General features: G+C 43.4%; 1 protein-coding gene across 5 annotated transcripts in view; it reads left to right on the top strand.

The window, feature by feature from the left end:
* The window catches only part of ACBD4 (acyl-CoA binding domain containing 4), a 47,273-nt gene that overhangs the window by 15,548 nt on the left and 5,590 nt on the right, over positions 1 to 26,135 (top strand). For all 5 annotated transcript variants that reach the window (XM_063138462.1, XM_063138461.1, XM_063138466.1 and 2 more), the window contains exons 7-8: positions 1,549 to 1,618; positions 21,883 to 22,070. In XM_063138462.1, the coding sequence (XP_062994532.1) occupies positions 1,549 to 1,618; positions 21,883 to 22,070 (258 nt within the window). The remainder of the gene's footprint in view (positions 1 to 1,548; positions 1,619 to 21,882; positions 22,071 to 26,135) is intronic.

The following is a 26,135-nucleotide window of genomic DNA, read 5'->3' as shown; positions in this document are numbered from 1 at the left end:
TCTCTTTCCTTACCATAGAAAATCCGTTAAGGAAAAAATGTTGGATTTGCTGATCAGTGCCTTCTTGGTTATTGGTGCAAAGACTCTGGAAGTATCCCTAATCTACTGCATCATAAGTCTACTTTTGCTATAAAGAGATTCATTTTAAAGGTGTATTAACCATGCTGATGTAGTTAATGATGTTTTAAGCTGAACTTACTGTGACTTCAGCTGCTAAAAGAAAGCAGAGTTCCTTTCAAGAGATTAGCTGAATAAATGTATAAATTTAAGCTAATTAAAATTTGAAGTAACAACCCTCCTGTCGTGGAACCTGAAACCATGGGTCCCTGTGGTTCGCTGAGTGGTGGTCACAGACTCTCAAGACACAATTTCTCTCTCTTTAGAAGGTTTATTACAAGCAGCGCTGCAGGGTGGCAGTTTGAGGAACTGCCCAACAATTTCAGGAAATGTTAACATTTTTATAGGGTCAGGTCCCTTCAGATATAATGGCAGAACCTTCCTACCAATTATAATACACCAAATCATCATATAGAATACAGCTCAGCAACACAACAACCAATGAAATAGCAAAGCACCTAGGCATATACAGAGTTCAGTTACTGTTCTGACTAAAACACCATAATTGGCATCTCAATAGCTACAGGAACTACTTCTCCATCTGTTTCCTAGTTGTGGTTAGCTTGCCTTAAGAAATATCTCACAACGGTTTAACTATCTTATGACATGTTATTTCAATAGCAGCTAGTGCAGCAAGTGTAACATTAAAAAAATAGGTTTTAATTAAGCAAGAAGATATAAACTTTATGATGTATGTGTTATAAAGCTATTTTCTTATATCTGTGGGCATTAGGTAAAAGAACCAGTTTAATTTCCACGACACCTCCCCAAAAAGCTTTTCTAAAAAATATTAGTTTAGGTGTTTTAAGACAAGGTTTACAAGACCTGAACAGGTAGACTGAACCAGAACTCCCTAGAAGAACTCAGCTCCTTGGTGAGTTAATTCAACACATATATGAATTCATTTACCTAGGCAAGGTGAAATTTGAAAACTTATTAGAAATTTCAAATGGCAAGAAACAAAGGAATACTTTCCTTTAGTCTTAAAATATAGTATCTTCAGGTCTGACTTATAGTTTTCTTTCTGAGCAAAGGAGGGTGAACTAGGATGCATTTACCAGGCCTGCCAAGAAGCAGAAACCCATTGAACCTTTTTTGCCTTGTCATAGTTCATGACAGCCCTAAAACTATGTTATGACTCCCATCTCAGAAATATAATGCTTGCAATCCCTTGGGGCTCAAGCATTCCATATTCTCATGGAACCCTGGAACTGTAGTCCTGTGTAAGAAGGGCTGGCTAGGATTATGGGAATTGTTGACACATCTGGAGGACACCAGGTTGGGGAAGGCTGGGGTAGGAAATTCTGTAATGAAACAATTAGCCCCTCATGCAGATCTTAAGATTCTTGATGGTTAAAGTGCTATGAAACTGATAATCTGTATTCTAAGTATGCCATCACTCTTACTAACTCGTTCTCTTTTCCCTCACAGGCCAGGAGGGCATCAACCAAGCGAAGCCTCCCCCTGGACAATCCGCACAGGCTTCAAGTTGGAGAGCAAAGTGAGTCTAGATCTCCAACTCATGCACTGTGCTTAACCAGGGAATGAAAGCTAAATAGAGGTGGTACCACAGATGCGAGAGTGACATGTTGCCTTCAAAAGCTCAGCACAGCAAGAGGAGAGACAGGTCTGAAACAGGTCCTTAGTTGCTGTGGCACGTGCTGTTGGCATATTTCATCTGCAAGTGCAAACAAGCTCATGTGTAATTAATTCACTTTGGTTCTAAGATAAGAAACAGAGAGCAGTAGGGAGGAAGAGAGAGAGAGAGAGAGAAGAACAAGTTTGATAGAATTTTCTTTTTGACAGAAAACAAAAATGACAGATCTGCCAGGCAGTCAGGGCTGTAACGCCTTGAGAAAAGAGCTGAGCAATGGGAAATGTAGGCAGGAAAGGACAGGTATGGTGTGAGGGTGGGGGACATAGAACATAAGAAGTGCCACGCTGGATCCATCTAGTCCAGCACTCTGTCCACACAGTGGCCAGGGATGAACAAGGCAGGACATGGTGCAACAGCACCCTCCCACCCATGTTCCCCAGCACCTGGTGCACACAGGCTTACTGCTTTGAATACTGGAGATAGCACACAACCAACTGGTTAAAGTGCTGGTGATTGGTTGCGTTCTCCAGGAATTTATCCAACCCCCTTTTAAAGCCATTTAAATCGGTGGCCATCACTACATCTTATGGTGGTGAGTTCCATAGTTTAACTATGTGCTGTGTGAAGAAGTACTTTTTATTTCTCCTGAATCTCCCACCAATCAGCTTCATGGGATGACCCCATTAGGTTCTAGAATTTTGAGAGAAGGAGAAAAATGTCTCCCTATCCACATTCTCCACGCCATGCATAATTTTGTACACCTCTATCATATCTCCTTTTTTCCAAGCTAAACAATTGCAGTTGTTGTAACCTTCCCTCCTAGGGGACATGCTCCAGCCCGTTAATATTTTTAGTTCACATTTTCTGCACTTTTTCCAGCTGTATTATATCCCTTTTAGGTGTGGTGACCAGAACTGTACACAATATTCTAAATGTGGTTGCACCATAGATTTGTATAAAGGCAGTATGATTTGGCAGTTTTGTTCTCAATTCCTTTTCTTATAATGCCGAACATGGAGTTTGCCTTCTTTATACCGCTACACACTGGGTTGACATTTTCATTGAGCTGTGCTCCACAAACCCAAAATCTCTTTCTTTTTCGGTCACTGTCAGCTCATATTCCATTAGGTTAATCTTAAAATTGGTGGGGTTTTTTGCCCAAATCTGCCTCACTTTATGCTTGCTTAATTGAACCGCATCTGCCATTTGGATGTTCACTCTCCCAGCTTGGAGATATCCCACTGGAGCTCTTCATAATCCCTTTGTGTTTTAACAACCTTAAATAATTTGATATCGTCGGCAAACTTGGCCACTTCACTGCTCACTCCTGATTCCAGATCATTTATGAACACGTTGATAAGAACTGGGGACTCCCATCGGGAGAGTTGACCATTTATCCTACTCTTTGCTTTCTTTTCTTTAACCAGTTACTGATCCATAAGAGGACCTCTCCTCTTATTCCATGACTGCTAAGTTTGTTCAGGAGTCTTTGGTGAGGGACTTTATCAAAAGCCTTTTGGAAGTCCAAGTAAACAATGACCACTGGATCACCCCTCTCTACATGTTTGTTGCCACTTTCAAAGAATTCTAAAAGATTAGTGAGACAGGACTTGCCTTTGTGGAAGCCATGTTGATTCTTCTTCAGCAGGACCTGCCCTTTTATTTTGCCTTTAATAATGCTTTCAACCAATTTACCTGGAACAAATGTCAAACAAACTGGCCTGTAATTTCCTAGAGCCCCCCTGGATTCCATTTTAAAAACTGGTGTTACATTGGCCATCTTCCAGTCCTCGGGTACAAAAGTTGAGCTCAGGAACATGTTGCATATTTTTTTTTGAGGAGTTCCATAATTTCATATTTGAGTTCTTTCAAATTGTCAATAAGGTTGAGAACTTCAACTTTTGTCACCACTATTTGCCTTAGTTCCTCAGCCTCCCTGAAAACATCATTTCAGGCACAGGCATCTGTCCCATATCTTCTGCAGTGAACATTCAGAACATTCTGCAGTGAAGTCATTCAGCTTCTCTGCACTCTCCCTGTCCTCCTTTAGTACTCCCTTAATTCCATTGTCGTCCAACACTCCAGCAGCTTCCCTAACTGGTTTCCTGCTTCTGATATATTTAAAGAATTCTTTATTGTTGGCATTGGTATTATTAGTGATGTGCTCTTCAAAATGCTTTTTTGCTTATCTTTATTGATTGTTTGCTTCTCCTTTGTTCCAGCTTGTGCTCCCTTTTATTTTCCTCACTTGTTCAAGACTTCCATTTTCTGAAGGAAGCCCTCTTTTCTACAATAGCTTCTTTGGCACTGCTTATTAACCATGCTGGTGACCTGTTGGACTTGGTGCTACCTTTCCTAATCTGTGGAAAACATTTTAGTTGAGCTTCTATTATTGTGCTTTTGAGTAAACTCCATGCATTTGCAAGGAATTAACCCTCACGATTCTCCCTTTCAACTCTCTTTTCACTAGTTTCCTCATTTTAGAGAAGTTTCATCTTTTGAAGTCAAATGTGACTGTGTTGGACTGCCTGGGTAATTTCCCACTTAAGTATATATGTCAAATCTGATAGCACTGTGGTTATTGCTACTGATTGGTTCAACAATGTTTACACTTCATGTTAGGTCCTGGGCAGCACCACTTAGGGTTAAGTCCAGGGTTGCCTCCCTTCTGGTCGGTTCCATGACCAACTGTTCCAGGACACAGTCATTTAGGACATCAAGAAATTTATCCTCTTTGTCATGACTGGAATATACATTTATCCAGTCAATGTGAGGATAATTGAAGTCACCCATTATTACAACACTTCCTCATTTGGAGGCCTCCCTGATTTTGTTTTCCATCTCAAGGTCACTCTGAGTATTTTAGTCTGGGGGACAATAGCACGTTCCTAGCACTACATTAGTTTTGGGGCCCAGCATTGTCACCAACAGCACTTCTGTGGAAGAGTCTTCCCCATTTAGGTGCTCTAGTCTACTTGACACAATGCCGCCTTTGACATACAGGGCAACCAGGTACGCCCTTCCCTATCCTTCCTGTAGAGTTTGTATCCAGGGATGATCATATCCCACTGGTTCTCTCCATTCCACCAGGTTTCTGTATGCCCACTATGTCCAGGTTCTCCTTTGAAACCAAGCACTCCAATTTGAAACCAAGCACTCTGCCATTTTGGCTTGGAGGCTTCTAGCATTTGCATAGAAACAGCTATATGGTTCCTGACTTGGAGCTGAGCAGAAGCAGGGAAGAGCAGCTGGCCCAGCTCAAGTAGAAGCTATAAAAATAAGCCAGTTCCCAGGGAGTGAGCAAACAGGAGTTTGACAGGGGGACTGTAGGGGAAGAGGAGACCAAGGAAACCCAGGAGGCTGCCAATTCAAAGAGGCCGTGTGCTTGCCATGTGCTCCTGAGTGCTGAGTGAAGAGGGTTGGTGTGGATAGTTGCTGCAGGAGGAGCAATCAGGGGGTGGCCTGATTGCTGATTGTACTTTGTACTCAGCAATCTGTGGCCTGATTGCTGTTGATTGTTGTTGGCCTTTCAGTGACCTCATTCTGGTTCCTGACTTGGAGCTGAGCAGAAGCAGGGAAGAGCAGCTGGCCCAGCTCAAGTAGGAGCTATAAAAGTAAGCCAGTTCCCAGGGAGCGAGCGAACAGGAAGAGCAAACAGGAGTTTGACAGGGGAGGTCAAGGGGGAGGCCTCTAAGAAAAAAAAGAGGTGGGAAAAACAAAGAAAAACATAAAGAGAAAAAAAACCCCACAAAACCACCACCACCAAAACAAACAAAAAAACCAACCAAAAGATCGTACTTTCCTTTAAGACATACTCATATAGTTGTGTACCTTCAGAGAGGACAGGACAAAGCAAAGGCAGTTCCACTATAATCAAAAAGGAAAAAACCAAAGCAGAAATTGACAATATGGATGGAAAGGAGTCCCTAGAGGTGGTGACCTGCAAAGGGTGTGCAATGTTCGTGTTTCTGCCTGAGCTCAACATGGCGTATACCTGCAACAAGTGCAAGCTGGTGGCACTTTTGGAAGAAAAAGTGAGAGGACTTGAGCAGAGAGTGTCCACCCGCCAAAGAATAAGAGAAGTCGAGGAGTTCTTAGACTGAACGGTGGAACTGCAACAGCAACAAGAAGCACATGAGATTGAAGAACAACAGCCAGCTGAAGCAGAAGTGGAGTATGCTGAGGGGAGGAAAGCCAATGAAGAGGAAACTCTCTGGAAAAGAGTGACAGTTAGGAGCAGAAGAATTAGAAGGCATTCTGCACCGGTGGAACCATTAGAGTTAAGCAACCACTTTCAGCTTCTGGAGAATGAGACTGAAGGACAGTTTGCAGAGGAAGAAGTACAGGAGACACCGTGCAACAGTGACCAAGAGGCAGAAGGTAGGTCAACCAAGAAGAAGAGAAGAGTAGTCGTTGTGGGAGACTCCCTGCTGCGTGGGATTGAAACCCAAGTATGTCGTGAAGACCCATGGACTCGCCAGGTGTGCTGTCTCCCTGGAGCACAGATTAGAGATGTGACTGAAGGGTTACCGAAGCTCATAAAGCCCACGGACACATACCCCTTTCTTCTCATCCATGTGGGAACAAATGATGTCGCCAAGCAGAGCTACGAAGAAATCATTTCAGCTCTGGGAAGGAAACTGAAGAACTTTGGGGCCCAGGTAGTTTTCTCATCCATCCTCCCGGTTCTTGGAAGAGGATTAGAAAGGGAAAGAAAAATACTCCGGATGAACGACTGGCTATGAAGGTGGTGCCGTCGTGAGAGTTTTGGATTCTGGGACCACGGGCTACGCTACTTGGAACATGGACTGCTGGCAAGGGATGGGTTGCACCTCACAAGGGCTGGAAAGAATGAGTTCGGCCACAGCGTGAAGAACTTGATCAGGAGGGCTTTGAACTGAATCTTACGGGGGCAGGAGACGTAAATTTCGAGGCAACAATGGATGAAGGCCAATGCACCACAGTACAGAGAACAGCTCCAATAGTGTCCCAAAATAGTGTCTGCAACAAGGTAGGAACAAAGCCAGACTATAAAACACATGGTCTTCGATGCCTATATACTAATGCCCAGAGCATGGGAAACAAACAGAATGAACTTGAACTCTTATTACATGAAGGCAAATACAACTTGATAGGTATAACTGAAACTTGGTGGGATGACTCCCATGACTGGAATATAGTAATTGAAGGATATAACTTGTTCAAAAAGAACAGAAGGAATAGAAAGGGGGGTGGTTGCACTATATGTTAAAAATACCTATCCCTGCACAGAAATACAGGCGGATCAGACTGGGAGCCCCGTCGAGAGCATCTGGATTAAAATAAATGGGGCAAGGAATAAAAAGAATATGATAATCGGAGTCTACTACTGACCACCCAATCAAGGAGAAGACGAGGACAAAACTTTTGAGAAACAAATTGCCAGTGTTTCAAGGAAGTATGATGTAGTAGTGATGGGGGACTTCAATTACCCTGATATCTGTTGGGAGACCGTTACTGCCAAAAGCGGCCCTTCCAAGAAATTCCTGACATGTATGGGTGATAACTTTCTCCTACAGAAAGTGGAGGAAGGAACTAGAGGATCGGCAATCCTTGACTTGTTATTGACCAATAGGGATGACTTAGTGGATAAAGTGGCAGTTACGGGAACTCTGGGGGAAAGTGACCACGTCATACTTGAATTCTTGAATATGAAGGAGACAAAAGTCGAGCATAGCCATACACATACTCTGGATTTTAGGAAAGCTGATTTTAATAAACTCAGAACTATAATAAGTAAGGTCCCGTGGCAAGTGAGCCTAATGAGAAAAGGAGTGCAGGATGGGTGGGAGTATTTAAAACAGGAAATTTTAAAGGCACAGTTACAAACAATTCCAACAAGGAGAAAAGATAGAAGACAACAGAGGAAACCAATGTGGCTCCACAAAAAGCTTATTGATGAACTGAAAACAAAAAGGGATACATATAGGAAGTGGAAGGAAGGCCAGGCTACAAAAGAAGAGTACAGACAGGTGGCGCAGAAGTGCCGAAATGGCGTCAGGAAGGCTGAGATTAGCGAGGGATGCTAAAAGCAATAAAAAGGCTTTCTTCAGATACGTGAGTAGTAAAAGACAGAGGAAAGAAATGGTGATTCAACTGCTTAATGAGGATGGCAAATTGATAACAGACGACAAAGAAAAGGCTGAAGTGCTCAATTCCTACTTTGCCTCAGTCTTCTCCCAAAAGCGGGTCTATGACTCCCCTGGAAAAAGTGAAGCAGAAGTTGAGGGGGCAGGATTGCAGTTTGAGATTGATAAACAAATGGTCAAAGAACACTTAATTTCCTTGAATGAGTTTAAATCTCCAGGGCCCGATGAACTGCATCCTAGAGTAATGAAGGAGCTAGCGGAAGAACTCTCAGAACCTTTGTCTATTATCTTTGCAAAATCATGGAAGACGGGTGAGGTGCCGGATGACTGGAGGAGGGCTAACGTTGTCCCTATCTTCAAAAAGGGCAAAAAGGAGGAACCTGGGAACTACAGACCAGTCAGTCTGACATCCATCCCTGGGAAAATTCTGGAGCAGATTATAAAGAAGTCAGTCTGTAAACACCTTGAAATCAATGCAGTGATTTTGTCAGGAACAAATCCTGTCAGACTAATTTGATCTCATTTTTTGATAGGATACCCTCCCTTGTGGACTGTGGGAATGCTGTGGACGTCATATATCTTGACTTCAGCAAAGCTTTTGACAAAGTACCCCATGACATTCTGATTAACAAACTACCTAAAAGTGGGCTAGATGGAACAACTATTAGGTGGATTCACAGTTGGCTACAGTATCGGACTCAAAGAGTACTTATCAATGGAACCTTCTCAAACTGGGGAGAGGCAACGAGTGGGGTGCCGCAGGGCTCAGTCCTGGGCCCAGTGCTCTTCAACATTTTTATTAATGATTTGGACGAGGAGGTGCAGGGAACGCTGATCAAATTTGCAGATGACACAAAATTGAGTGGGATAGCTAATACCCTGGAAGACAGAAACAAACTTCAAAGTGATCTTGATAGGCTGGAGTGCTGGGCTGAAAACAATGAATGAAATTTAATAGGGATAAATGCCAAGTTCTACATTTAGGGAATAGAAACCAAATGCACAGTTACAAGATGGGGGACACTTGGCTCAGCAATACTACAAACGAGAAGGATCTTGGAATTGTTGTAGATCGCAAGCTGAATATGAGCCAACAGTGCGATATGGCTGCAAGAAAGGCAAATGCTATTTTAGGCTGCATTAATAGAAGTATAGCTTCCAAATCACGTGAGGTACTGGTTCCTCTCTATTCGGCCCTGGTTAGGCCTCATCTAGAGTATTGCGTCCAGTTCTGGGCTCCACAATTCAAGAAGGACGCAGACAAGCTGGAGCGTGTTCAGAAGAGGGCAACCAGGATGATCAGAGGTCTAGAAACAAAGCCCTATGAAGAGAGACTGAAAGAACTGAGCATGTTTAGCCTGGAGAAGAGAAGATTGAGGGGAGACATGATAGCACTCTTCAAATACTTAAAAGGTTGTCACACAGAGGAGGGCCAGGATCTCTTCTCGATCCTCCCAGAGTGCAGGACAGGCTCAAGTTAAAGGAAGCTAGATTCCAGCTGGACATCAGGAAAAACTTCCTGACTGTTAGAACAGTACGACAATGGAATCAGTTGCCTGGTGAGGTTGTGGGCTCTCCCACACTAGAGGCCTTCAAGAGGCAGCTGGACAAATGCTATTTTAGGCTGCATTAATAGAAGTATAGCTTCCAAATCACGTGAGGTACTGGTTCCTCTCTATTCAGCCCTGGTTAGGCCTCATCTAGAGTATTGCGTCCAGTTCTGGGCTCCACAATTCAAGAAGGACGCAGACAAGCTGGAGCGTGTTCAGAAGAGGGCAACCAGGATGATCAGAGGTCTAGAAACAAAGCCCTATGAAGAGAGACTGAAAGAACTGGGCATGTTTAGCCTGGAGAAGAGAAGATTGAGGGGAGACATGATAGCACTCTTCAAATACTTAAAAGGTTGTCACACAGAGGAGGGCCAGGATCTCTTCTCGATCCTCCCAGAGTGCAGGACAGGCTCAAGTTAAAGGAAGCTAGATTCCAGCTGGACATCAGGAAAAACTTCCTGACTGTTAGAACAGTACGACAATGGAATCAGTTGCCTGGTGAGCTTGTGGGCTCTCCCACACTAGAGGCCTTCAAGAGGCAGCTGGACAACCCTCTGTCAGGGATGCTTTAGGTTGGATTCCTGCATTAAGCAGGGGGTTGGACTCGATGGCCTTGTAGGCCCCTTCCAACTCTGCTATTCTATGATTCTAAGAGCTGTCACAAATTTTTATTTATTTATTTATTTATTACATTTTTATACCGCCCAATAGCCGAAGCTCTCTGGGCGGTTCACAAAAATTAAAATCATCATAAAACAACCAACAAGTTAAAAATACAAATACAAAATACAATATAAAAAGCACAACCAGGATAAAACCACGCAGCAAAATTGATATAAGGTTAAAATACAGACTTAAAACAGTATAATTTAAATTTAAGTTAAAATTAAGTGTTAAAATACTGAGTGAATAAAAAGGTCTTCAGCTGGCGACGAAAGGAGTACAGTGTAGGCGCCAGGCGGACCTCTCTGGGGAGCTCATTCCACAACCGGGGTGCCACAGCGGAGAAAGCCCTCCTCCTAGTAGCCACCTGCCTCACTTCCTTTGGCAGGGGCTCACGGAGAAGGGCCCCTGTAGATGATCTTAAGGTCCGGGTAGGTACATATGGGAGGAGGCGTTCCTTCAAATAACCTGGCCCCAAACCATTTAGGGCTTTAAATGTCAATACCAGCACTTTGAATCGGGCCCGGACCTGGACTGGCAGCCAATGAAGTTGTAAAAGGACTGGCGTAATGTGATCTCGCCAGCCAGTCCCTGTTAGTAAACGGGCTGCCCTGTTTTGTACCAGCTGAAGCTTCCGGACCGTTTTCAAAGGCAGCCCCACGTATAACGCATTGCAGTAATCCAAACGAGAGGTTATCAGAGCATGGATAACTGTAGCTAGGCTATCACTGTCCAGATAAGGGCGCAGTTGGTATATCAGCCTAAGCTGATAAAAGGTGCTCTTTGCCACTGAGTTCACCTGTGCCTCAAGTGACAGTTCTGGATCGAAGAGCACCCCCAAACTACGGACCCGATCCTTTAGGGAGAGTGCAACCCCGTCCAGGACAGGGCAAACATCACCTCGCCGGACAAATGAACCACCCGCTAACAGTACCTCCGTCTTGTCTGGATTGAGTCTCAGTTTGTTAGCCCTCATCCAGTCCATTACCGTGCCCAGGCACTGGTTCAGAACAGTCACTGCCTCACCTGGGTTTGATGAAAAGGAAAGGTAGAGCTGGGTGTCATCCGCATATTGATGACACCTCAGTCCACATCTCCGGATAACCTCCCCCAGCGGCTTCATGTATATGTTAAACAGCATAGGGGATAAAATAGAGCCCTGCGGAACCCCATGGCTTAGGAGCCACGGCACAGAGCAATAATCCCCCAGCACCACCTTCTGGAATCGGCCATCCAAGTAGGAGCGGAACCACTGCAACGCAGTACCTCCAACTCCCAGCTCAGACAACCTATCCAGAAGGATACCATGGTCGATGGTATCGAAGGCCGCTGAGAGGTCTAGGAGAACCAACAGGGTCGCACTCCCCCTGTCTCTCTCCCGACAGAGGTCATCCCACAGGGCGACCAAGGCAGTTTCTGTTCCAAAACCAGGCCTGAAACCCGATTGAAATGGATCTAGATAATCCGTTTCATTCAAGAGTGCCTGGAGTTGTCATGCAACCACCCGCTCAAGCACCTTGCCCAGGAAAGGGATATTAGCCACCGGCCTGTAGTTGTAGGGCAGTGGTGCCCTACAAAAAGAGTAGGGCACCACTGTTAGGTCTCTGAAGGTCTCATCTGACAACCTCTCTGCCTCTCTTAGCTTCTCTTGGTCAGCAACCTTGGCCTGAAGAGAATGAACTTGTTCTCTGAGAGCCTGGAGCTGATTAAACTGAGCACACACCCATGATTTCTGTCCAGCTGGCAGATACAGTGCAATACACTGGGAAACCCCCACACCCCTGTTGGCATTCTATCTTCATGACTGGTTTTTTATTGCTATTATTGCTGTTATAGGGTTGTTTATGAGCCTCGTGTGGCGCAGAGCGGTAAAGCAGCAGTTTCTGCAGCTGAAACTCTCCCCACGGCCTGAGTTCGATCCCAGCGGAAGCTGGTTTCAGGCAGCCGGCTCAGGTCGACTCAGCCTTCCATCCTCCCGAGGTCGGTAAAATGAGTACCCAGTTAGCTGGGGGAAAGGTAATAACGGCCGGGGAAGGCAACGGCAAACCACCCCGCTGTAAGGCCTGCCAAGAAAACGTCAGCGAAAGCTGGCGTCCTTCCAGGAGTCAGTAATGACTCAGTGCTTGCATGAGGGTTGTTTACTAGGAGTTTGTTACTGAGAGAAAGTAGGGAGTTTACTTAGAGCTTAGTGTTTGTTCGTTGGTTTTAATTTAAAGTTACTTACTGTGAGTAGGGAAGGGAAGAGTTTACCACCCTGGCTCCCTTGCCCTGCTGCTAAACTCGCCCAGTTGCTTAACTCACTTGTATCCTACACTAGCAAAGAGTGAGTCTTATTTCTGTATGTGTGTGAGGTTTTCTTTAAACCAAAGATGAAAACCAAGGGATAAGTTGAATTCTTAAACTGCTGAAACTTGCTTTAGTTAGTGGGTCGCTCTCTAAGGTCTAAGACCTGAGTGTGGCATTACACCCCACAAGTCATTTCCCTAATGTATGTCTAAGAATTGTAAGTCTATTGTGTTTAGAATGTTGACCTGATTGGGTGGAGATTGAATATCTTAGGAGGGGGAAGGAGGATATATAAGGGAATGACTGAGGTGATGTGTGTGTTTTTTAAAAAAATTATTTTCTACAATACTTAAACATACAACATACAATTAAAAAGAAAACAACATACTACATAAATGTTGAATAAATGTTGAATACATATCATATCTAAATAACATAATCATATAAGTGCACCCACCACCTCGGGATCTCATTCCTGATTCCAAAATCTCATACTTTCTTCTGCTGGCGGTTTCCCACTTCCCTTAGAAAACACAAATATTAGGAATATTCCAAATTAAGGGAGGTGTTTTTGAAGTACTTTGGTTTGAGGGAGAATTAGAGGATCAGGGTAAAGAGGCTTGTCTTTTGAGTGTAGTGTGCAGATAGTCAGTTGGTGTATATTAAACAATCCTGATAATAAAGAAAGTTCAACAGTGAAAGTGTGAGAGAAAGGAAAGCGTGTATGAGAAGAGGGAAAGGATTGGATGAGAGGTTTTAACAAGGGTCTGAAAAGTTTTATTATGAAACAAAGTTTGTGAACATTGAAATAATTTTTTATTCAGTTTGTTTTACTACCACAAAAATCCCACGTGTCTCCTTGGCATTTATCATCTGCAGTTATCTACATATAACACCCATTCTGACATTAATTCACCATCAGCACATATAATTCACAGCGCATTATTTTATTCCTGATATTATTCCTGTTTAACCCCTTTCTCCACATAGTTTGTAGAAAGGTGGTGTTTGTCTCTCACCTCAGGCTCATAAAGTGGTGGCGCTTAGCTTGAGCAGGGAGTGTCCACAGACAGGCCTGTCGTAAAGAGCCTGTGTCGTGGCACACTGAGCCTAAATTGAAACTAGCAAGGAGTGAGTCTTTTTTTTTCTTTCTTTTTTTTCTGTGTATATGTTTTTGTTTTTAGCTAAATTATAAACTGAGTTCTTACACTTGGTTTATATAGAGTGCTCTTTAAGGCCCCAAACCTGACCTTAAACTGAAGCTAGTATACACTTTTTTCTGTTTCTAAGCAGACACCTCCAATATTTAGACCTGTACAGTGGCTCCTATCAATATAGAGCTACAAATTGCTCCCCCTCCCTCATAGCTTGGGATTAGTTAAAATATGTAGCTGGGATTCTTTTCAACTACTCTGTTATCTTATAGCAATGTTATCTTACACCTCTGTGATTTAACTCCCTTTGCTGTGGCCTTGTTTTGGCTTCAGCAGCTGTTTATGAACTTTGATTGTAAATGATTACCTCAGGTAATTAAATAGTTAAGTAAGTTCACTTACCTTCTCCTTGTCTAGTTACTTAACTCGCTTGTATTCTATGGTTTGTCACTGGCATAGCCTTCTCAAAATGTGATTAAATTCAATTTTGCCCCATAGAGTTACAAAATTGGGTGTGATAGCTAATACCCTGGAAGATAGAAACAAACTTCAAAGGGATCTTGATAGGCTGGAGTGCTGGGCTGAAAACAACAGAATGAAATTTAATAGGGATAAATGTCAAGTTCTGCACCAAGGGAAAAGAAACCAAATGCACAGTTACAAGATGGGGGATACTTGGCTCAGCAATACTAGAACCAAGAAGGATCTTGGAATCATTGTAGATCACAAGGTGAATATGAACCAAAAAAAATCAAATGCTATTTTGGGCTCCATTAATAGAAGTATAGCTTCCAAGTTGCACAAGGTAGTGGTTCCTCTCTATTCATTACTGGTTAGGCCTGATCTTGGGACAATCAAAACACTTTCATATTACCTCCTTCCAACGATTTAACCCAAACCAGATGCTTCCCAGCTCCTGCTGTCTTTCCCACAGGATTTAGTTTAAAAACTGCTCTGCCACCTTTTTTATGTTTAGTGCCAGCAGTCTGGTTCCATTTTGGTTTAAGTGCAGCCCAACCCTCTTGTACAGGTCCGGCTTGTCCTATAAAACTATTTTACCACCTTTTCTGTCTTAAAATGAGCTAGGAGATTAGTGGCAAAATCTATAGCTCATTAAACTGGTGTAAATTGTAGGGCTGTGCTCCACTTCGCTTCGGTTCGCAGTAGCGACATTGGATTGGCCTGATTCGCCTCCGCCAAAGGCGGAGACGGATTGGGTTGGGCGTGAAGCGAACCGTCACGAAGCGAGTTGCCCCTTTGCAGAGCGATCTGCTTAGTCATGAGGCTTCACCCAACATTTTGGAACTTTTTTTGCATAGGATTGCATTGGGCGAAAGAATGCCTATAACTTCTTTGTTTTTAAAGCTATATCTCTGAAACTTACTGTGCTTAGAGAGTGATGATTGGGGGTCATTTGTGTCAATTTTCAGAATTTTTCATCATGCGGTTTGCTTGCTATTAATTTTTATAGAATGGGTAAAGTGGGAGGGAGAAACCTATTTTTTTTAATGGTGATTGACAAGTTCATCTTCCAACTGTGATAAGTGATCAGCCTATGTGAAGCATCCTCCAATCCCAATGTTGGGGGTGGGGGAAATAAGCAAAACGGGATACTTAGTAACTTCTCTTTCTTTGTCTTTTGTAGGACTTTTATTTATTTTTATTTATTACATTTTTATATCGCCCAATAACCGAAGCTCTCTTTTGTCACTTTTTGAGTGCATTGGTGAAACAGTAGCCCCAGTAAACTCACACACACAACCTTATAATATACAAAGTAAAATAACAGATAGGCAACACAGCACTGCAAGGTACCCACCATAACCTTGGTGAACAACTGAATAGATGTGGTGCCAGTGGATGATGTGCTGTACGGCATGTGGCCATGCCCAGTGCCCACTGCCCTTGAGGGTCATCAGAACCCCCAAAGGGTAACAGTGGAAAGAGAAGCCAAGAAGTTGCACGAGTTGAAGTGTGATGTGGCTTCTCAAAGGCAGGTACCTAGACAGGACCGGCCAAATGACTGGTGGCACAGTCCACTGTCCCACTGGGCACATCCACTTCCCCCTTACTGGTAATAAAGACAGAGTTTTTGTCTGTCACAATTTTGTCACAATTCTTGTTGTGATTATTAGTATTTTTATTGTTATATTACAGTTATTGGCTGGGCATACCCTGGAGTGTGTGAACTGTGACGGAGATGTGTGTGTGGTGGGGGGGTGCATCTTGAAAAACCAACACGTAATAGCACTTTGAAATGAGTGCATGGCATGAAAGAAATTAAGTTTTTAGAAGTACTGTGCCCCAAGCATGGCAACGCAAGGTCTGTACGCTTACCCTGTTTATCTGAAAGTTCCCTGTGGTCTAGATCTGGGTCACTCACACACTTACCATGTCTGTCACTGACCATGGGTGGGACGTCTTCATTTGCAGGAGTGGGGGGAATACAGAGCAGGAATGCAGCAAAGGATTAAAAAAAATCCTCCCCCATGTTAGCGTTGCAGCCTGGGTCCACCCCCCACGGCTGCGTTTTAGAAAAGAGAAAAAAACAAACTTGCAAAAGTCAGTCAGTTAGGACCTAGGCGTGGCCAAGACAAAAAGGCTTAAGTTACAATTCTTCTTCGTGGTGTCTGTGTGTCACACATATGGGTTCTGCGCCTGCACAAAGCCCCAGCTCGGGAACATTCTAAAGAGTCTTTTTGGGGCGGGAACCCCTCCCCCATCCCTGTGCCTGTCCATAGGGAGTTCCCGCCTTCTCCCTCAGTTCTTTTCCAACCACCACTGTGTGAGCCTCAAGAGGAACTTCGTCCGTTAGATCGCAAATTGATTGTTAGGACTTTAGCTAAGAATTTTTTCTTTTAGTTTTCGTTATTTTACCTTTTTTTTTTTGTACTATTCTTGGACTTACCTTTGTTCCTTCTGGAAAGCTTCTTGATTTTAATTTTTTCCTTCATGCGGGTGCATGACCTCGAAAGCCTTGTTCCGCAAATGCTGCAAGTGTAGAACTAAATTTCTACACTCGGACGGCCACGCCTTGTGTTTGTTCTGTGTGGGTGAGGAACACTACACAAATGTGCACCCATTACCAATCTCTGATGAGACAGGCAAGAAAGAATTGAGCGGACAGATTGAGAGCTGAACTTTGGAGAAGGGTTCTCCAAGCAGTTGACAAACCTGCTGATATGGCTCAGATTCAAAAGTCCTTTGTTGCTACAGAGACTTCTTTACCTCCCTGTGTGCAAGGACACCAGGAAATGGCTATGTCACCGGCACACTCTAACCAAGCGATCCATACAAACCCCCCAACACCAGGGCGGACTATGGTCTTGGCAACGGGTAAAAGGCTTACTAAAAAAGCTAAAGTGACTAAGACCAATCCGGACACTCAAAACAAGAAAAAGAAGGAAAAGCGGACCCCAACTCAAGTGGCGGTTGTCAGAGAAAATAACTCTATAACCGATTTCGTTGCTGCAACCCTCCGTACTGACCTCAGTACTAACCTCAGTACTGACTGCAATACCATCTACATCAGAGGGGGAGATCCGGGATTCTCCCCCACCTAGACAGCCTGTACCGAGAGATATGGAACTTTTCAGGAGGGGCAGATCTCCACAGGGCATAGATTATCGAGTGGCTGTCCACGTACATAACGACTATCCTCGATACCGAGACCATTCAGCAGAGTCCATACTCTCCCTGCAATATGCTGACTCCAGAAGTTTCCCCCCGCGAGAGTATGATCATCAGAGGCATCATTCCTGCTCCCATAGGTCTGATTGGGAAAGGAGATCAGAGTGGGCCATCCCACCTCGACGTCCATACTGGGTTGAATATAGACCAAGACAAGCGGTGGACCCATACTATCATTGTACACAATACTTGGGGGGTACTGTCTCCCAGAGATAGACCTGTAAAAGTGGCAAGATCTCCTTCTAGACATTATGAACTCCTGACAACGTCAGTATTGGTTCCCCCCAGACAATCTGTATCTCCAAGACAAGTACTATCTAGTCAACATGGTTCCCCTATAAGGGACTGATGGGGAGAACAGTTGGTATGGTCAGAGTTTACGCATGGGACGGTACCACCAGGCAAGTAGAACCAAAGCACTGTCTGACCCCAGGCACAGCTGCTTTATAAATTTCCTTCCCGAGATTCTGACAGAGACAACTACTGTTAAGACTCAGTATCTATCTCAGCACCAGCACCCTCTATATCCTCTCCTGAAGCGATGGTAGAACGGGCATCTCCATCAGAGGATATGGGCCACTTCTCAGTGGCTCAATCACTTGGTTTGGAGATGTAGCAACCAACACAGGTTGTTAAGGACCCTGTATTTTATGCTGTGCATACAGATGCCTCTACACCAGTGGCTATTCCATTTTTTCCTAAGCTTCTGAAGACAGTACAGCAGTCATGGCAGGAGGCATGCTCACACATAGAGGACCTAGCTTTTGATGGTATAGGTCTCTTTAATGCTGGTACTGATGACGCTATGGAGACAGTACAAAAGGTGAGACTCACGGCACGGAAAATGGGAATTGGGCAGCAATTTCCATCTCAACGCCAATACCCTCGGTATCGACAGCACCGTTGGCAATCCCAGCCATATTATCAAGGTCGACAGTTCACAGATACACCTCAACGACAACAGAACACCATGTCACACGCAAACAGTATACTCTGTTCAGGCAAAGAAACTTTAAAACGAGCAAGGACAACAAAAATAAGTGTCGTCTTTGACTCGCCAACCAGCCTCTCTATAAAGACTGTCTGGTCTTCGCCCTATCCTGGACCTCAAATATCTAAAGTATATCTCACCAAAAAGGTTTTGCATGACAACCTTGTCAGGAATTCTTCCCCTACTAAACAGAGGAGATTGGTTTGCATCTGTGGACCTAAAGGATGCTTATTTCCACATTTTGATCTACGAGATATCAAAAGTACCTCTGTTTTGCAGTCGATACCGACGTCTTCCAGTTAAAAGTTCTTCCATTTGGCCTTTCCACAGCACCTTGTGTGTTCACAAAATGTGTAGCAGTCATGTGCACTGAAGTCTGGCTTGGCGGGATTCAAATTCATCCACCTTGGTAGCACCCACAAGATGGCAGCTAGCCCGAGACCTAGATACAGTGGTCAAACTAACTCAATGCAGAAAAATCCTGCCTGAGCCTGACTCAGATGATAAAGTTTATAGGAGCAATTTTAGACTCCAAAACAGCCTGAGCATACTTACCACAGGACAGAGCAACGACATTGACTGTCCTAGCAAAGAGAATTACAGAGCGAGGAAGGGTCAAAGCAATTACAATACAGAGACTACTAGGAATGATGGCAGCCGCCATCTTGGTAGTGGAATGGGCAAGACTCTGAATGAGGCCATTATGTGGTTTCTGAGGACTTTCGACCATCCAGAAATGCACATCGCGTCCAACTGCACTTACCACAACAAACCCTCGATTCGCTTCAATGTATGGGCACACAAAACCTTCTAAAGGGACTACCCTTTTCACTCCTGAACCCGTCAATAACTGTGACAACAGATGTGTTGCTTGTAGGATGAGGAGGCCATTGCGGAGTTTTCTCAACCCAAGGCCTCTAGAGGAGAAGTTCTATCACATCAATTGCCTAGAACTTGCAGCGGTACAGAAATCACTCTTCGCATTCGAGAAGGTCCTTCGGGATTGATTGGTTCAAGTAACGACGGACAATACTACCGTAATGTCATATTTAAACAGGCAAGGGGGTACCCATTCATAGACATTGATGCACATGACACAGGATTTATACGAATGGTGTATCACCAGGAAGATCTCTCTGGTTGTCACACACATTGCAGGAATAGACAATACCGGAGTGGATTGCCTCAGCCGTTCCACAACAGAGACACACGAATGGCAACTGGACAAAGGAGTTCTACAGGATCTATTTCTAAACTGGGGCACACCAAACGTAGATCTTTTTGCGACAGAATTCAACAAAGCTTGCCCGATGTTTTGCAGCCAGGCAGGAATAGGCAAGAACTCAATGGGGGATACTTTCACTCACAAGTGGGAGCAAGGAAACTTTTACCTGTTCCCCCTGTTCCCACTAATCACGAGAGTCCTTGCAAAAATTATAGAGGAATCCACAGACTGTATTCTAATAATGCCATGGTGGCCCTGGCAATTCAGGTTTCATTTTGACACTACTGTCTCAGGACCAGGGACGTATACTCCATCTCGAGCTCCACACGTTGAAGCTAACAGCATGGAGGATATACTAAGAAATTATATGATGCACCTACCACAGAGCATCACTGAGATAATTCATGCTGCCAAGAGACCAGCCACGCATAAATCTTATAATAATAAATGGTCAAAGTTTGTTGATTTTGTAAAAAGTTTGCATTACCTGTCCCATCCAGACAATTCTATTGTTCCTCAGGACTCTGTTTGATTAGGGGCTGAAATTGTCTTCACTAAAAGTATACCTTGCGGCAATTTCGGACAAACACTTACCATTGGACGGAAATACCATATTCACGCATCCTTTAGTTAAGCTATTCATCAAATGAATAAAGAATATTACCCCACCAATACAGACCCCGGTTCTGGGATGGAGTCTTTTCATTGTTTTAAAGTCTTTAACAACTAAACCGTTTGAACCTTTGGCAACAATAGACCTGAAATTCCTGACAATGAAGGTGTTTTTTTCTTGTGGCTATTACATCAGCCAGAAGGGCTAGTGAACTGACTGCATTAAGAGTGGACTCTCCATACCTGACTTTTCATAGAGAGTTGTTCTTTGCTCAGATCCATCTTTTTTTTTTTTTTTTTTTTACCAAAAGTGATTTCCTCTTTTCACATCAATGAGGATATAATACTGCCAACTTTCTTTCCATCACAATGTTACACTCCCTGGATGTCTGCCGTGCTTTGGCATATTACAGAGACAGGACTCAAAGTTTCCCAGTGTCTCCAGAGCTGTTTCTCTGCTATAGCTGACCAAGGAAGGACAGCCAGTTTCCTCCCAGCGCCTCTCGGTATGGATCATTGAGATGGTTCAGTTGGCTTGTGCTTTGCAAGGTTTACAACTACCTGAGCTGGTGCATGCCCATTCTACAAGAGGAATGGCATCTTCCATTGCTTTTGAGAGAGGTGTTCCCCTCCATGAGGTGTGTCGAACTGCGACATGGTCCACAGCCATTGACATTTTTCAAACACTATAGAATGGACGTTCGAGCCAGAAAGGACTGTTCTTTTGGTAGAGCAGTCCTATCCTCGATCCTGATCTGAGACACCTGCCCATCATCACCCATATGTGTGATGCACAGAGACCATGAAGAAGAACAGGTTGCTTACCTGTAACTGTGTTACTTCGAGTGGTCATCTGTGCATTCACACAACCCTCCCTCCTTCCCCTCTGGTGTCTGCATTTTCTTCTAAATTCACATGACAAAAGAGGTTTTCTTCTTCCTTCGGTACTGAGATCACAATGTCGGTCTTCAAGAACTGAGGGAGAAGGCGGGAACTCCCTGGGGTAAGTGCCTGACTTTTTTTGGAGCAGAGTTTCTGGGGGTTGCCCCCGGATGGCTTCACAATGGCGGCTACCCTTCATGTAGACTTGCCCCTGGATAACATGACACTGTCCTAAAGTGACTGCTTTAGGAAATCTACTTGATGTGCATATGCCCATCCTAAGAGCACCATATGGGAGGTGCTTCTTTGTTATGCTGCTGCAAGATGCTGGAGCAGGACAGCTTTCAGGGGCAACATTTGTCCTAACTGGCAGGGGCTCTCCAGGTCTTAGACCTCTGCTTTTGACTGGAGATGGCAGGAACTGAACCTGGAATTGTTTGCATGCAAGACAGGTGCTCAACTACTGTTTGGTTTATCCCAGACATTAGGGGCAGAGGATGAGTGTTTTAAAAAAATAAAAATAAAAATCAGCAATTGTAACTTCCTGGCAGGCTTCAGTTCCACCATCTCTTGTTTTAATAATTAAGCCTTGCTTGCCATTAGTTCTCATGTATTGGAACCCCCTGATATTTATGGGACCCATGCAGCATTCTAGGGGTGAGGAGGCTTTCACAAGAGGTACATCAAGTGAATCAGTGGCAGCCCCTAAACCCTCACTCCCACCCTGAAGAGGAGTCATTTTGGGACTGCCAAAATCAGGAAACCACAACCATTCCCTGCCCCCATTCCAAGTATTTACACATGTAGAATCAGAATGGGTGTGGTTTCAAAGCAGATTTGAGATGCGGAGGACCTCATTTTAAAAATGCAGTTTCCAGGATTATATTTGAACACAACTCCCCTTTAAGGTCTCAGCCCATTAGCCATATCTAGGAAGCTTTCCTGCTGCAAACCCATTTGATCTCTCAGATCCATCTTATGTCACAGACCCACAGCCCAGCCCAGATGAGAGGGGTCTCAGCAGCAGCCCTGAAGTCCTCAGCGAGAGCCTCGCAGGTGCCTTGATCCAACAGGAGGTGAATCTGCAGTTGATGAGCACCGTTCAAGCTTTGCAGCAGGATATGAAGAAAGTGATAGAGAGACTCAGTTATCTGGAATCATGGGCAGCTTTGCAGGTACGTTGCACATTCTGAAGGTGAATGTTTATTTTATGAATGTATGATTCACTGTTCAGCTAAAAAACCCTCTCAAGGCGACTAGAAAAAGGAAAATACGACCCGTTGCAAACTGCTACTGTATACATCTGGGGCCTGGCTGCCTCAGCTTGATAGGCTACAGGGATGCAATCATAAAAACGGATATCCTTAGCTTGTCAAGTAAAGCTTCTTGCATACTGGAAGCATGAACTTCCTAAGAAGAGAGATCACACCAACGTCTCAGGTGCGTTTGGTGGGGATGCAGGAGAATCTCCGTGGCTGCAGCACAGTTCTGGAATTCCCTTCCTAGGGAGGACCCTCTAGCCCCATCTTCGACGTTTGGCCAATAGGCAAAGATGCCTCTATTTCAGCAGCTTTTGGCCTTTTGAGTTGATCATTCTCTGTTCTCTGCGCTACTTATTGTTTACAGTATTTAGCTGACCAATAATAATAATAATAATAATAATAATAATAATAATAATAATAATAATAATAATTTCTTACCCACCTCTCCCTCTGGATTGAGGCGGGGAACAACACTGAATACAAAAATAAAAGGTACATAAAACTGATTAAAAACATAAACCAATACATTATTAAAATCTCAAAATCTTTTAAGTCATTTTAAAATTCAACATTTTATCTTCCCATTTTGTATTTTAATGTGAAATGTTATTGTATATTCTTGTAAATGTTTGGTTTTATTGTTGTTAGTCACCCACACCTAGTGTGGAAGGTGGGATATAACACGTTATGTCTGACTATTCCCCCGAAATAACTGAGATATTCGTAAATAAGAAAAAAGGATACAGGGAACTAATCAGAAATAAGAAAATGATATTTCAAAGACATCTCTGGCATAGTTTGGACACAGCTATGAAGACAAAATACACGGCAGCCTTTTGGAAAATTGTAAATAAAAGCTTAAACAGTGATATATTCACTGTAACACATATATCAAAGACAGACTGGGAAAAACACTAAAGTCTCCTATTCAATGCCGATATCCCACAGTTACATCTGCCTTTGAGCTCCATTCTTGCCACCATAGAACCATGGCCCCCTGTATCATACAAAGGGATAGAGCTATTAATTAATACACTGCCAGCCAAAAAAGCCCCAGGAGAAGACTATGTCCCAGCAGAAGTATTCAAATGTAACATCAAGTGGTGGCTGCCTATTTTGGCCAAATTGTTTGACCATATAAATCTATCCGGTGACTTCCCAAAGGGCTAGAATAATCCTGATCTTCAAAAAAGGGGATCCTAACCTCCCCTCAAATTACAGGCCAATTAGCCTTATTGATATTGCAGCAAAACTATATGCCAGACATCTGCTGAAGCAACTGGAGGACTGGGCTGCTATAAATAACATTCTTATAGAAGAACAAGCTGGTTTCCAAGCTAGAAACTCAAAAACGAACCATTGTTTTATACTAGACCATTTGGTCAATAAGTACAAAACCCAAGAAAAGTGCATTTATTGATTTCCAAGCAGCCTTTGACTCAATTAATAGGAACAGGTTATGGGCAAAACTGGCAGATTTAAACTTAGATTGATGCCTGTTGATTTTGTTACAACTGCTGCACGAAAACTTTTTTCTCCTTCTGGACACATGACAGATAATACTGCAGTATCTCAAGGAGTTAAACAAGGGTGTGTCCTGGCCCCTCTTCTCTTTAATCTATTTATAAATTATATAGCTCTTGATTTGACTGGTGATTCTTTCCCCCCAGTAAAATTAGAAGAATTTCTTCTCTATGCTGATGACCAGATTCTCATTTCACATACCCAGATTGGTTTACGTAGATTACTATCAGCATTGGCTGAATATCCCCCCCCCCCAAAAAAAATTATTATCTATCAACTATGGGAAAACAAAAGTCATGGTCTTTGGACACAGATCTCCATTATACAATTGGAGAATAAATACACATCCTATCAAGCAAATATCATCGTTTCTCTATCTAGGTTTTCTTTTTCCAGGTTCAGGAGGCTGGGATGCCCATTTTAAATCCTTGAAATTAAAGATAAACCAGCAATTAAATGGACTAGCGCACAAGGGGAGGTTACCAAATCAACCCAATGCTAACCTTGTTGAAATCAAAACTTATCCCTCTGTGTATGGAGGAGAATTTTGGGCTCTGAAATCCTCACACGATATGGAAATGTTTCAAAATAAATTGTTACAGACAATTCTAGGTGTAACAAGGTTACACTTTTACGCTCAGAAACCGGCGTAATACCATTCAAATCTATCACTGCCATCAGGGTCTGTAACCACTGGCTCAAGACTAATTTTCCCCCTCCAACCAGATTACCTAAATTGTGTCTTTTAGAGCAAATGAGAGCCAATTCATCAAATGCATCATCTTGGTTTCAGAAACTGATTCCTCAAATTCATTATTATGGTTTTCTTCTCAATACTTCACTACTTTGAATTTAGCTCACAGCAAAGAGGTCTTTAAGGAGAGGGTCTATAGTGTTTCTATTCAAATGGATCTCTGTGCAGTATCAAGTAATAAGATAGCACCTTGATTTCCAGAAACTAAGTTTAAATTTGAATGGGAACACTACCTGACTCTAATTTCTAATCCTCATCTTAGATCAGCCCTTGCACGATTAAAGATGCAACAAATGAAAGCAATGCCAGAAGGGTGTTTTAATAAAACTCCTTATGCCTCGAGACTCTGTCCTTGCCATAGTTGCAAAGTGGAGGAACTGCCTCATTATTTGTTCTACTGCTTTATCTATTCTCAAATTCGTTCTAAATATTTTTTAAAAAATTGAGAATAAGTCCAGCTGGTCCAATTCAAAAAGAATATACTTTTTCATAGAATAGCAGAGTTGGAAGGGGCCTACAAGGCCATTGAGTCCAACCCCCTGCTCAGTGCAGGAATCCACCCTAAAGCATCCCTGTCAGATGGTTGTCCAGCTGCCTCTTGAATACCTCTAGTGTGGGAGAGCCCACAACCTCCCTAGGTAACTGGTTCCATTGTCCTACTGCTCTAACAGTCAGGAAGTTTTTCCTGATGTCCAGCTGGAATCTGGCTTCCTTTAACTTGAGCCTGTTGTTCCGTGTCCTGCACTCTGGGATGATCGAGAAGAGATCCTGGCCCTCCTCTGTGTGACAACCTTTTAAGTATTTGAAGAGTGCTATCATGTCTCCCCTCAATCTTCTCTTCTCCAGGCTAAACATGCCCAGTTCTTTCAGTCTTTTGTTTACATGCAATAACAAAACTGTCATATTGGCATTGGCCAACTTCGCTCTTACAGCCCAAATGTATAGAGCAAAATTTCTGACCTTGTAGAATGTGTGATTTGTTTTAGAATTGCTTTTATTATGCTTGTTGTAACCATTGGTTGAAACAATAAAGCTTTACTACTGCTACTATTACTACATGTTATGGATATATGAAATAAAAATAAGATTCTCTGAACATGGCTAAATTGCTAATGATTCTCTGTTACTAGGAGGCAACTGCCAAACCCTGAAAATCTGAAACAATCTCTCTGGTGGAAAAAAGGTTCTTTCATTAATGAAAAAACTTCCACATCGATTAAAAGTTACAATTGATTTGTCTGGATGGTTTCCTGTTACCTCTTATGGCAGGTGTGCAGAAAAATTTCATGATGGGCAGGGGGCAATTGCCCCCCACCAGGCCTTCAGCTGGCTGAATTGTGTTGAGGTGGCCATACACCCACTGATGTCACATCACACCCATTTCAGCATACTGCAAGTGCACTACCCAGTGTAGTCCTTGTTCTGAGCTTCGTCCTGCATCCCTACAGATGCAACCCAAAGCGACCCAGCTACGTGTGGGAAGATCAGCTGCTTTTCCCAGAAGCAGCACCGAGGTCTCTGGCTTTGGGTAGCATCCATTGACTGGGTTCAGATGACACAGTAGTCAATGGTGGATTAAATAGTCCATGGTAGACTAAATAGTTCACTGTCATCTGTGGGGCAAAAAACACCCCATGGTTGTTTGTGTTGTCTGTGGGGCAAAATGGTTAGTTATTTCATCTGACGGGCTCCGTGGATTA

This window comes from Elgaria multicarinata, chromosome 11, assembly GCF_023053635.1.
Source record: "Elgaria multicarinata webbii isolate HBS135686 ecotype San Diego chromosome 11, rElgMul1.1.pri, whole genome shotgun sequence".
Taxonomy (NCBI): Eukaryota; Metazoa; Chordata; class Lepidosauria; order Squamata; family Anguidae; genus Elgaria; species Elgaria multicarinata.
The sequence above is the reverse complement of the archived record's forward strand: the minus strand, read 5'-3'. Positions and strand labels throughout refer to the sequence as shown.